The sequence below is a fragment of the Cyprinus carpio genome, chromosome B7 (genome assembly GCF_018340385.1).
Source record: "Cyprinus carpio isolate SPL01 chromosome B7, ASM1834038v1, whole genome shotgun sequence".
Lineage (NCBI taxonomy): Eukaryota > Metazoa > Chordata > Actinopteri > Cypriniformes > Cyprinidae > Cyprinus > Cyprinus carpio.
Window position 1 is genome coordinate 41,066,623 of NC_056603.1, and position 13,078 is coordinate 41,079,700.

Genomic DNA, 13,078 nt, shown 5'->3' on the forward strand with positions numbered 1-13,078 from the left:
GGCATGACTGTGATGTACATGCACGATGACTCTGAGAGTGAGCAGGATGGATTTATTGTTCAGCTCTCTGACGGGAAACACCAGCTCCAGAAACACGTGCGAGTCAAAGTAGTGCCTGTCAATGATGAGGAGCCACAGATTATACGGTAACTGCACATTAATGTCATTGCAGTAAATCTTCCTCTACTGTTAGCCATTAATAAATTAGTTTAAGTGGTAAATCACTTTGAAAAAAAAACCTCCAAAACACAGGAACACTGGGATTGAGATTATGGTCGGTCTTAATTATTAGGCAAAGGTAGGCGACTGCCTTGGGCCCCCAAAAGCCAAGGGCCCCCTAATGCTTTTCATATAGGAGATGCGCATTAAGCGCGGACACGCGAACGGTTGCTGTTTACGGTGTTTATGCACGACAATCGTCTGCGCGTCCGAGTTGAACGTGCTTCTTGTGTATCCAGCTTGTAGCAAAATAAAAATTTAAGCTGACTGCCGCACGAGCGCGAGGTCCCTCTTTCCCAGCGCGCGCACACTTCTCTCTCTGCGTTCAGCGCGCGGCTGAAAGGAGCTGCGCTTTCAGTTAAAACACTGATATGTTGCTTCTCTAATTTTACATATAAGTATAGCTGAAATCACAGCACAGCTATTGTCTTCAAGCTATTCTGTAGCCTATTTGATTTTTATCAGACGACGGCACGATTATATATTTTTGTGCAGATTAACTTCTCGGAAGGGAGAGCTGGTTAGTCTTAATGGGTCGCGTTTCAGTCACTATTTCATATTCATCCCGTTGTCTGACAACAAACAGTCAAATGTATCAATGAAAACAGTTTTGAGAATTTAGCTGCATCAAAATACAGTATGTGGCACAGAGAGGCAAACAAATGTAATAATAGATAATAAATGTACATTTTGCATGTTCAGAAGTGAGCTGCCCTGTCATGCGAAAATGCAAACAGGTTTGTGTAAAGTGCTCAATGCAAAGAAAGAGAAGTAATAGGAAGCTAGTATTTCTGTTTTTTTTTTTTTTTTTTTTTCTTTCATGTGTCTAATAGACATGAACAAGTTCTTTGAAAAAAACATCTATGACCTATGAAACATGTCTACTCTTCATGCTCTGTTAACTGGTTTCACTAATAATAAACATTTATTGCATAAATTAATTTTTGCATTACAAAAATGCCTTAAAAGAAAGTGTTACAGGTGTGCATCTTGACACAGAACAATAAGTTTTAACATATGTCAGAGCAAGTTATTTTCAGTTGAGACAGCTCAAACATGCATTTTAGTCTGGGACTAGCTTAAGCCTTGTCTGTGAAACCATGGGGAAAATATTCATTTAAGGTACATTTAGAACAGATAAAAAATGTGCAATTAAGTTGCGATTATTCACAAGTTAACTCATGACAATCATGCCATTAATTGTGATTATATATTTTAATTGATTGACAGCCCTAAGTTAAAATGACTAAAATAAAATGTAGGCTTACGCTGGTAACTCACATTTTCATTTTACCTGATAAAGTACCATTTATGAGCTGAGCTGTTTTGTTTAGAGCTGTTACCGCGGAAACCACTATATTTCTGACTCCAAAAGCACTTCCTACTGGCAGAGAATGAATGTGCATTTTCAATAATCCAGTCTGCAGTTTTTGTTCAGACCAATGCGAATATTCACTCACATAAATCTGTTTAAAATAATATAATAATTTATACTTCTGACTCATCCCAGAAATATAAAGGTTTCAGTTGTGAGGTTTATCATTTTATAATTTATTTTGTTTTATGTTAAAACTAAAAAAACGTAAATCAATTGCTATTTCGTGGTCTACAACATGAAATAATAAAAGTATCTGCTAAATGAATAAATGTAAATTAAAGAATCCCATTAGCACATGTACATAAAAAATTTAGAAACATTGGACACAACAATCTGGCACCATTGTGCAGCAGCAAGCATCACGACAAAAAAAGGACCTCGAGGGTTGATCTAGGTAAAAGTGTGCAAATGTATAGGGCCCCATTCCTATATTTGCCTGGGCCCCCAATTCACTAAATCCGCCCCCTAAAAAACCTCCAAAACACAGGAACACTGGGATTGAGATGGAGGCTGGGGAGTCCAGGCTGATCTCCAGTGCTGTGCTCAGCGCTCACGACAAGGACACTCCGTCCTCTGACATCTTGTGTGTTTTTGATGGAGGTCAGTTTACTCAATCTGCAGTTAAAAAATATCAAATATACTTTGTTTACACCTTAAAAGGAACAATTTGTTTCATAATGGCTCTCTTAAAAACAAAGGTTCTTTATTGGCTTCTGAAGTTCCATGAAGAACCTTTAACATCCATGGAACCTTTCCTGCGCACAAAAGGTTCTTTACGGCAGAAAAATGTTCTTCACACTAAGAAAATATGGTTCTGTTTATTATGAACACATTGCAGTTATGTCGTCTCCTGCTTTAAATGCTTAAGCTCACTGATGCGAGTAGATTCGGATCGGCTGTCAATGTTTTTATGTGATTTTAATGGTGTCATTATCATTATAATTGTGGAATGGTGTAGAATAAATATTAAAACTTTATCTTTATTGTTATAGTTATTGTCCTTGGTGTGTGAATGCACCTTAAAGGAATAGTTCACCCAGAAATGAAAATTAGCTGAAAATGTACTCATCCGCAGGCCATCCAAGATGTAGATGAGTTTCTTTCTTCATTGGAAGAGATCCCAGATCCCAAAATGAATGGGAGCCATCAGAATGAGAGTCTAAACAGCTGATAAAAACATGATGGACTCACATTTTGGCCAGAAGCAATGTTAATAATGGAGCTTTCCACTTCACAAGACATTAACTGATGAACTGGAGTGGTGTGGATTGTTTGAAGATTAGTGTGATGTTTTTATCAACTGTTTTGACTATCATTCTGACGGCACCCATTCACTGCAGAGCATCCATTGGTGAGCAAGTGATGCAATGCTACATTTAATGATAAGTTTCTCCAAATCTGTTCGTATGAAGTAACAAACTCATCTACATCTTGGATGGTCTGAGTATAATTTAATTTCTGGGTGAACTGTTCCTTTAAGCCACTGACACACTGGTGGTCTGCTGTTCCTCAGGTGGGCACAGACTGGGTGTCAGTATCAGCAGGAATGAACTGCTCTCAGCAGGTTCTGGAGATGAACCTGTTACGTTACCTTCACACCGGTCATCCTGGAGCCGCCGCCGCTGACTTCTTTGTCTTCCACCTGTTGGATGGCAAGAACCGCTCTCCTGCGCAGCACTTCCACATCACGGTCAAAGAGCTGGAGAAAGGTGGGCTGCTGCTTTATTCTCATGTCTTCATTTGGAGTAAGTGTATTTAGTTTATTGTAGTTTTTCCCAGCACTGTAAAGATTGAACATGTTTTTAAAGAAATTTCAGTCATTTGAAATGAGTTTTACTTTTAATTTAATGTTACTTGCCATTTCTTTGTAATCATTTGTGAAATTTACTAATTTGTAAATCCTACATTAAAAGTAACTATAAGTATCTGATATGAACCTATTTTCCTGATGATATGCATACTATAGTTATCAGCAAATTATTCATCATTTGGAGTCGGTTTTGTGCTTCTCTCCAGGAGACATAGCATTGCTCCTGAAGCCTGTGAGGACGAGCCGCGGGGAGCGTGTGACCCTCACCACAGACGTCTTGCTGGCTGTGGACGGCACTGACAAGCCGGAGGAGCTGCTGTACATCATCACCGTACCTCCAGCACATGGACATGTGGAGTACATCAAACACCCCGGAGTGCAAATCCAGTCGTTCAGTCAGCTGGACGTAGCAGCAAACCTGGTGTGTTACGTACATGACAACAGAGCCACTTCACCTAAAGAGACCCTGCGGTAAGGACCTCATGCAAGAGCATTGTGTTATATGTTAATTAAATCATATTTCACTCTAAAATCAAACATAAATAATAAAAACAATATTTTTTATAACATTTAAAGATAGTGAAGCATATTCATGATAATGCATTATTAAATATTAATATAATATTAATGTAGTTTATATAATATATATTCATAAGTATATAAACATATACACTTTTTACACAGTATTTTTTCCTAAGTGTTGCTTCGCTTTCTTTTTGCAAATTCTAATAAAATAATTATTTGTTTAATTATTTTATTACATAATATTTCTAACATATAATAAAGAAAATGAAGCCTGTTTAGGAATGTCATATTATTTTCATTATAATTCATTATTAAGATAATATTAATGTAATTAATGTAATATATAATATGACACAATTTATGCTTTATATATTTTTTTAATATAAAAAAGAATATAAAAATATATAAACTTTTTACACAATATTTTTTTTCCTAAGTGTTGTTTCACTTTCTTTTCGCAAAGTCACACTTCAAATTCTTCCTCTTTTATTTATTTATTTTATGAAATAATATTTATTAATATTTATAATATATTAGCCTGTTTTGGGAACATTAATTAATTCGCACATTTTACACACAATTCATCAGTACAGTAACTGTCATTAAATATTAAAATTACATTAATGTAATATGAGACTTGTAATATGATATAATATGATAATTATTTCTTTTTGCAAAGTAAAATTTCTTTTTACTTTTTTAATTTGTTTATTTATTTAGGGGTGAAATATGACCAGTATGTGAGATTACTTTTTACAAGTCTTTGCTCACCTATTTTATAGTTTTAGATTTGTGTGCGTGTGTGTGTACTGTATTTACTGTGTGTATATATATATATATATATATACATATAGTTTAGTACCTGTGCATTATTGAATGCCTGCGCATAAGGCTTATTGATTTGTGTTTTGTCTTTACACATAATGTCCATATGTCTACATTATCCATAGGTTTGTGGTCAGCAATGGCATATCAACTCGCAACGGGACCCTGGAGATCTTAGTAGAGATGACTGATAAGGTTCTGCCCACACTAGTGCATAACACCGGTCTGCGGGTTCCTCAGGGGTCTAGCATGGCTTTGACCCCCGATGCCTTGTTTCTGTATGACCCTGACAGCCCACACACTGCCTTGAGCTTCAGCGTGCTGCAGCCTCCTCAGTACGGTCAGCTGCTCCTGAAGGGGCAGCCGCTGCTCGCTGGCAGTAATTTCTCCCAGCAGAATATTCAGGATCTGTGTGTTGCATACAGACACTCTGGAGGAGCTTCTCAGATCGATCGCTTCAGGTTCACAGCCTCTGATAGCACAGAGAGAGGCTTCCTGCTGGACGGAAAACTGCAAACAGAGCCCGTCTTCTTCACACTGCAAGTTAGTTAAAATCATTTTTTGCTGTACCTGTTTTTAGGATATTTTATAAAAAATAAATAAATGCATATTCAACGGATATCAAGTCAAGTAAAATTTATTTGTATAGCACTTTTCACAATACAGCATTACAGGAAGTCTTTACTGTTTTGTCTGAGCTTTAGTGATTAAACGCAGAGGAAGTTTTTGTGCCGGGCGATATACAGTATAATGATGATACAGGTTATCCTCCAGATTTTGAGCACTTGCCCTGTAATCATCTTTTAATACTGCTGTGATTGTGTGTGTGTGTGCCACAGATTGAAGCTCTAGACAGCGTCGCTCCGCAGATAGCAGTGCTGGAAACACTGTGGAAAGTGGAGCTCCTCAAAGATGGTCGTTATGGGATCTTCATTTCCTCCAGAGAGCTCAAGGCTCAGGATCTGAACTCAGCAGATGCTGATCTGATCTATCACATCCTCAGAGCGCCGTACTTTGGGTACCTGGAAAATTATACCAGTGGTGAGAGATCTGTCTGTCTGTCTGTCTGTCTGTCTGTATATCTATCAGTCTATCTGTATATCTATCTATCAGTATATCTATCTCTCTGTCTGTATATCTATCTGCCTGTCTGTTTGTATATCTGTCTGTGTGAATATCTATCTGTTTGTATATCCATCTGTCTGACTGTGTATCTGTCCGTCCGTATGTATTAATGTATTCACATGATGTAAACTCTTTGTCTGTAGGTGAGTTTGTGAGGCAGCGTTTCTCTCAGAAGGATCTGAACAGAAGGAATATAGTCTACATCATAAACTCTGCTCTGGATGCTTTGACTGACAGTCTGGAGTTTGCTGTTTCTGATGCGCTGGGAAACACCGGAGCCTCTCACAAGTAAACCCTGGGCTTTTAAATGTTGCTTTGATTTTGTTTTTCTTGCAGGATTAGTGACTAAGTTATTTAATTTTATTAGACCTTATCGTCCATAAATCACCATTTCTAGTAGAAATAAGTATTTGGATGAGGTTGTTTGTGTATGTTAGGATGTGTAATGTTATTCTCTCTGTCAGACTGGAGTTCAGCTGGGCCAGTGTGCAGCTGAGCAGGACTGAGTATGTAATATGTGAGAGTCAAGGGTCAGTCTCACTGACCATCCAGAGGAAGGGGAATGTGCAGGACTCGTCTTATGTGACTGTACAGGTATAGCTTTATTTGTTATGGTGTATTTGGTTGCTTTTTATTCTTTTGTGAAGAAGAATAAAGGATTTCAATATGCACTTTTCATTTTCCATAGGTGAAAGAACTAACAGCATCTGCTGGAAAAGACTTTATACCGGCTTCATCTCTGATTCAGTTTGACCCAGGTCATTTGTAATCCACCAACATGGGGATTTATTGTGGGAATATAACTTGTTTATACAAATAAACAATGAACTGAGATGTACTATAATACAGAAGCTAATTCAAAACCTAAATGAATGATAACAGAATTAAACGGTGTCTGTTTCCAGGAGTGGTCAGCAGAGTATGGAAAGTGGAGATTGTTCAGGACTCTTTAGAGGAAGCTGATGAGAAATTTGAGGTTAATTTGGTCTCTCCCGTGGGTGCAGTGCTGAAAGTCAACTCAAAAGCCACCATCTTCATAAAGGACACAAATGGTTAGTGCAAGTTGTCCAGAAGACCAACATTTAGGTGAACTATTCCTTTAAACGAAAAGAGCAAAAATCATACTTTTTTCACAAAATGAAGCGTCACAGGGTATGTGTGTAGTAAGAGGATTCGTTGGCTGTTTGTAAAGGTCAGTGCAGAGAGAGCCGGTTTAAAGCGGACACTGGTCTTCAGGGCCGAGAGGTGCAGCCGGGGCCGTATCCTCAACACGGCTCCATCCAGGTGGAGACTCTACCTTTCTCTCAGAGCTTCATCAGAGGAGACGGGGATATAATAGTTCAAGCTCCCACTGCTACAATTGGGAATGGGAAAGTGGTAAGTCAGAACAAACTAGTATTAAGTTTATACTATTACAGCATTTATTATCATGATGCTGGATTCGATTTTATTTTTATATTTACAGTTTTTTCATTATAAGTTTTAGAATTTTGTTATGTGCTTATGACATCTTCATTCCCTTTTAATATTTCTATTTAGCTTTAATTCATTTTCATTTGTTTTAGTCATTTTAGTACTTTTAAGTTGTGTTATATTTATTTATAATATTAATATTTATATTTAATTTAATATAATGTTCAAGTTTTTTTTTAAGTCTTTCATGTAATATTTAATTTCAGCTTTATTCAAGTTAAAACAAGCTTACAATATTTAATGTAATAGGCAAATTATAATTTTTTTTTTTCATTGTATTTAATTGAATTTAATTTCAGGTTTATTTCAGTTAACAAAAACAATTTTGAATATATATAAATATATAAATATAGCTTTTATTTATATATTTTTAGTTTTCATTTAAATTTTTGTTTTAAATTCCACATTTTAGTGTTTTAAGATTTAAGAACTAACAACTATAATTAATTTTATTTCCGTTTTAATTTTAGTAATTTTAACACTTCAACTTATGTAATTTCAGTTAGTTGCCTAGGCAAATAAATATTAAATATTTATTTAATCTAAATTTTATTGCAAATATTTATACATTTAGAATTATTTTGTATTTATTACACTGTTATTTTAATTAAACAAAACATTTTTTCTAACACGAACTTCCATCCACAGGTTCAGCCTTCTGAAACCATTCGGGACGGATCTGACATCATTTACAAAGTAAGCAGAATAAAAACATAATGGCAGTCGAGCAGCTGGGACTAGACATATCCGTTATGGCCAAAACATTTTTTTATTTAATTTTTGTTACCATTTGTTATATAAAATCACAAATAATTCCCTTTATTGACATCATATTAATATTACTAATCACTTACAGTATCACGGGATCATGTCGATGGCGGTCGAGGAGGACAGCGCAGACTCAGGGTCTGACAGAAAGGCACAGGTGACCAGCTGGGGTCAGCAGCGCCCTCCTCACGACAGGACCGTCCCGCACACTAACACCAGAGCTGCTGCACAGCGTGTTGTGACTCAGGTAAGAGTTGGAAAAGGTCTGAATCATTTAAAGTAATATTTTGCAAATAAACCTGTTTGCTTGTATCTCTCCCCAGCCGTCCTCCAAACCCTGCACCCCAGAGCTCACTGGCTTTCTGCATTATAACGACAGCTCGGCTCAGCTGCTCCGCTGTAACGGGGACTCCTGGAGGCCCTGGACCCCGAATAATGAGGTTGTTATCACAGTATTTCATATTTAGAAGTCATGATGACTTAGCCTTCGGTTTCTGCATTTCACGAGATTATTTGAATGTCTTTTCTGCGCTCATCCAGACTGTGAAAGCACAGAAATGTCCTCCAGGATGGACGTATCACAACAACTACTGTTACATACTAAGCACTGAACGCAAAGCCACGTGGAGCGCCGCAGCACGGGCCTGCAGAGAGAGGTCAGACAGAGCAAACGCTAGATAAATAATAGTGAATGTGTGCATATTTAAAAATATTATTTTGCTAATAATTCAAACGGATTCATTTCCAACTAGAATCAAAATAATAGTGAAAAATAAAGTCCCCCCAGTGTTCAAGACATGGTAACAGCCTTGCAATAAAAGTGCTGGTTATGAGTCACTGTGACTGACTGAATACTTGTTCCCTCAATACAATGGACACCTGGTCAGTGTTAGGTCCAAAGGAGACATGGGCTGGCTGTGGGACTTCAGTGACAGAAAACCTTTTTGGATCGGTAACTTTTTTTATTTCTGAATTTTATGCAGTCAGTGTTTTGAAACAGAAGAGTTGATCTTATCTTCAGACAAAATCATATTAAATATAAAAAATAAAAGTTTGCGTATGTGCTTTTATGGCTCATATAGTATGATATCAGAGGACCACACTGAGCTAAAATATGCAATTTAGTGTAGATGCTGATATTTACATGACCCACAAAAAAATACAATTCTGATGCTTGTAATGCAAATCAGTGAGATCTTTTTAACTGTATAGCAGACTGTATCTGCCAATAATATGTCAGATGATTTTTAAATGCTTAGTTTTATAATAAATGCTCTGTAGTTTTTATTGTGTGGGCAAAACATAATGCAGTACAATGCAGATGAGCAAAGAAACATTCCTTAAAATCATGTTTGAAACATTTTAAAATGTAATTGTTTTTTTTCTTTAAATGATGCTCAGATAATAAAGTAAACCTAAGTCGCTTCAGTCCAGTAAATGTTTATCTTGAAAAAAAAAAAATAAATAATTTATATATATATTTTTTTACTTTATAAAAATTAGCATGCCCTGAAGGTGGACATTTTTACAATTATACTTTTGTAAAAAGTTGCTAAAATAGTATAAACTAGTATATAACTAGTATAAACAACAGAAGGCATGTTGTAGCAAAGTAATGAACATGCTGATCGTTTAGAGGCCTTTGAGTATTGTTACAAGCCTGGCTCAAAGCACGCAACAGAGTAGGGAAAGACCACACGCGGAATAACCACATATACTTGATTTATTAAATAAATAGAATTTAACAGAATAAATGTTATACAATCAGTAATGAAGATAGCTTTGAAAAATAAAAGTGTAAGCAATCAGTATAGTGAGGTGCAGTGAATAAACAAAACAAAATCCTAGTCGGTGCGGGAGAGATGGAACAACGGCAGTCCACCCCCAGTCGGTCTCATCTACAGCGTCTTTAAAAGCCCAGACCCAGGAACTGATTAGCACAACTCCAAACACCTGCGCCCAGCTCACCTGGAGGAGACAGACACAGCACACAGGCAGGAGGAGGAGCCAGGCAAAGCCGTGACACCCCCCCCCCTTACGACAGAGGCCTCAAAGAGAGACTCTGGAAAAAAAAAAAAATATTTACACACACCTACCCCCCCCCAGCACCCAAACATATCAATTAACTAGCATACATCTCACTTCTCAATATATGAAATTATGAGTAAACATCAAATGTTAAAAATACTCAACTTGGTCTAGGGCAGATGCAAAATGGCTACTTGAATCCAGCAAACCCGCCCCTTCCCTCCACTCCCCAGTAGTTCCAATTACCCTCCCTCAAACTCCAGGCTCCAGCAAGTCCCGGTACCTGGAAAGCCAAATTTTAAGGAGACTAGGCAGAGAAAGAGATGGGAGATACCAGAGAGAGAGAGAAACAGACAGGACAAAGACACTGACTCACTCCGGCTCACACGGGGCACGGGACAAGGGCGTCAGCCATAATGTTATCCACACCCCGAATGTGCCGGATCAGTAGGCTATACGGTTGTAAAAATAACACCCAGCGCATAAGGCGCTGACTTGGGCTCTTTAGAGAATACAAGAACGTTAGTGGGTTATGATGATCAGAATAAATGGTAACTGGAACGGCACCCCCACTTAAATAAACATGAAAGTGTTGTAATCCCCAGATTAAAGCCAGTGTTTCTTTCTCGATGGTCGAATAATTTAGCTGGTGGTGGTTAAACTTTTTCGAGAAGAAACACACTACGCCTTGCTCATCCCTCTGCAGGAGCACAGCCCCAGCACCCACGTGACTAGCATCGACCTGCATCTGGAATGACTGGTCCATGCGGGGAGCCATTAAAACAGATGCAGATGTTAACAACAATTTCACATTCTCAAATGCGGCCTGACAAATCGCGGTCCAATCAAATTTACTACGGCCTTTCAAAAGGTCGGTCAATGGGGCAACGACGGTGGAAAAGTTAGCACAGAAGCCACGATAATACCCCACCATTCCTAAAAAAACGTCTAAGCTCAGGTTTGGTAGCTGGAACAGGGAAATTATCAATAGCCACCACATTCGCGTGCACAGGCCTCACCTGGCCCTGCCACCACCTTCCCCAAATAAACAACTGTCGCCTGGGCAAACTCGCACTTAGCAAGATTTACAGTGAGACGAGCTTCAACTAGCCGTGTAAAAAGAGCCTGGATACACTCAAGATGTTCAGACCCACCCGTCACTATACACGACAACATCATCCAAATAAACAGCACAGCCCTGTAAACCAGAGACTACGCGGTTCATTAGTCGCTGAAATGTGGCGGGGGCATTTCGTAACCCAAAGCTCATCACAGAGTACGAATATAGGCCAGACGGCGTTATAAAGGCTGAAACCTCCTGAGCCCGAGGTGTCAAAGGAACCTGATAGTAGCCTTTAAGTAAATCAAACTTACTTACGAACCTGGCCGATCCTACCCGGTCAACACAGTCTTCAACCCTTGGGAGCGGAAAAGAGTCTGGCTTTGTGATGTTATTTAGCTTCCGATAATCGGTGCAAAATCTATACGTCCCGTCAGGTTTACTAACTAGAATACAAGGTGAAGCCCAACTGGAATAAGAGGGTTCTGCCAAACCATTATTCAAGAGATACTTCACCACTGTCTCTAGGTGCTGCAGTTTCTCAAATGACACCCGATAGAACCTCTGCCTTATCGGCTCAGTATCACCCACATCAATGTCATGTTGAATCAAGTGAGTGCACGACGGGTGTGTCTGAAAACAAAGCAGGAAAGTTAAAAATCAACGACTCAACTTCTAATGCCCTCTCCTTGGACAAATGCCCAAGTAGTGTGTCCAACTCAGACAACTTCTCTGAGTTCTTCAACCGAGGCTGGAGCACACAGTCGTCTGGGCTAACCACATCCTCATCACCACCCGCTGCCACCATGTGGGAAGAGAAGCTAGATATCCCAGCAACTGCAGCCAAAGCAACTGACTTAACCTGATCACCAGTCTCTGCTGCCCCAGAAACTGGAGACCTACTGTAGTAAGGTTTCAAAAGATTAATGTGACAAAGTTGCGTAGTACGTCTACGGTCAGGAGTTGAAACTAGATAGTTCAGGTCTGACACCTGCCGAACAACCGTGTAAGGACCTGCATATTTAGCCAGAAAGGAAGGGAGAACCGGCTATCGGCAACAGCGCCAGAACCTGATCTCCCAAACTGAATATTCTCGGCTCAGCCCGGAGATCATACCAGCTCTTCATTTTCTTCTGAGCCTTAGTCAGATTTTCTACAGCCATCTCACAAGCTAAGAACAATTTCCGGCGAAAGCCGTTCACATACTCCTACAAGTTAGTAGGACTTTCAGGACACTTCAGCTTATCCTGTAGGACAGCTAAAGGCCCCCGGACTCTATGGCCGAACACCAAATCATTAGGTGAAAAACCCATACTTTCCTGTGTTACCTCACGTGCTGCAAGCAACAACCATGGAAGCCCTTCCTCCCAGTCTTTGCTAAGCTGAACACAGTAACCCCTAAGCAGGGACTTTAGTGTCTGGTGAAAACGCTCCAAAGAGCCTTGGCTTTGGGCGTGATAAGCACTGCTGAGCTGATGTTTAACATGCAGCTGCTCCAGCACTTCTGAAAACATACGTGACGTAAAATTGGAGCCTCTGTCACTCTGAATAATCTGTGGGATACCAAAGATAGAGATAAACTGAGAGAGAGCCTTCACCACCGACTTGGTAGAAATTGTACGTAACGCATAGGCAGCCGGGTAACGGGTGGCCTGACACATCACAGTCAAAAGGTAAACACACCATGACTTTGATGGAGGCAATGGTCCAACACAGTCGATTAGCAAATACTCAAATGGTTTCCCTAAAGCTGGAATAGGGTATAGTGGAGCGGGCTTGATCACCTGATTAGGCTTTCCAGTTAACTGACATGTATGACAGGTCTTAATGAAGCATGCCACATCCTTCTTTAGGCAAGGCCAATAGA

The 13,078-nt window shown here is 39.0% G+C and overlaps 1 protein-coding gene across 1 annotated transcript in view; it reads left to right on the top strand.

Moving 5' to 3' along the window:
• frem1a (Fras1 related extracellular matrix 1a) overlaps positions 1–13,078 on the top strand; it is a 39,405-nt gene that overhangs the window by 22,103 nt on the left and 4,224 nt on the right. Inside the window, exons 21-37 of the mRNA XM_042728686.1 lie at positions 2–146; positions 2,085–2,197; positions 2,741–2,754; positions 3,111–3,306; positions 3,614–3,878; positions 4,883–5,300; positions 5,597–5,798; positions 6,026–6,170; positions 6,347–6,476; positions 6,571–6,640; positions 6,788–6,934; positions 7,075–7,259; positions 8,004–8,051; positions 8,212–8,370; positions 8,447–8,563; positions 8,664–8,779; positions 8,990–9,075. Coding sequence (XP_042584620.1) covers positions 2–146; positions 2,085–2,197; positions 2,741–2,754; positions 3,111–3,306; positions 3,614–3,878; positions 4,883–5,300; positions 5,597–5,798; positions 6,026–6,170; positions 6,347–6,476; positions 6,571–6,640; positions 6,788–6,934; positions 7,075–7,259; positions 8,004–8,051; positions 8,212–8,370; positions 8,447–8,563; positions 8,664–8,779; positions 8,990–9,075 — 2,556 coding nt within the window. The remainder of the gene's footprint in view (position 1; positions 147–2,084; positions 2,198–2,740; positions 2,755–3,110; positions 3,307–3,613; positions 3,879–4,882; positions 5,301–5,596; positions 5,799–6,025; positions 6,171–6,346; positions 6,477–6,570; positions 6,641–6,787; positions 6,935–7,074; positions 7,260–8,003; positions 8,052–8,211; positions 8,371–8,446; positions 8,564–8,663; positions 8,780–8,989; positions 9,076–13,078) is intronic.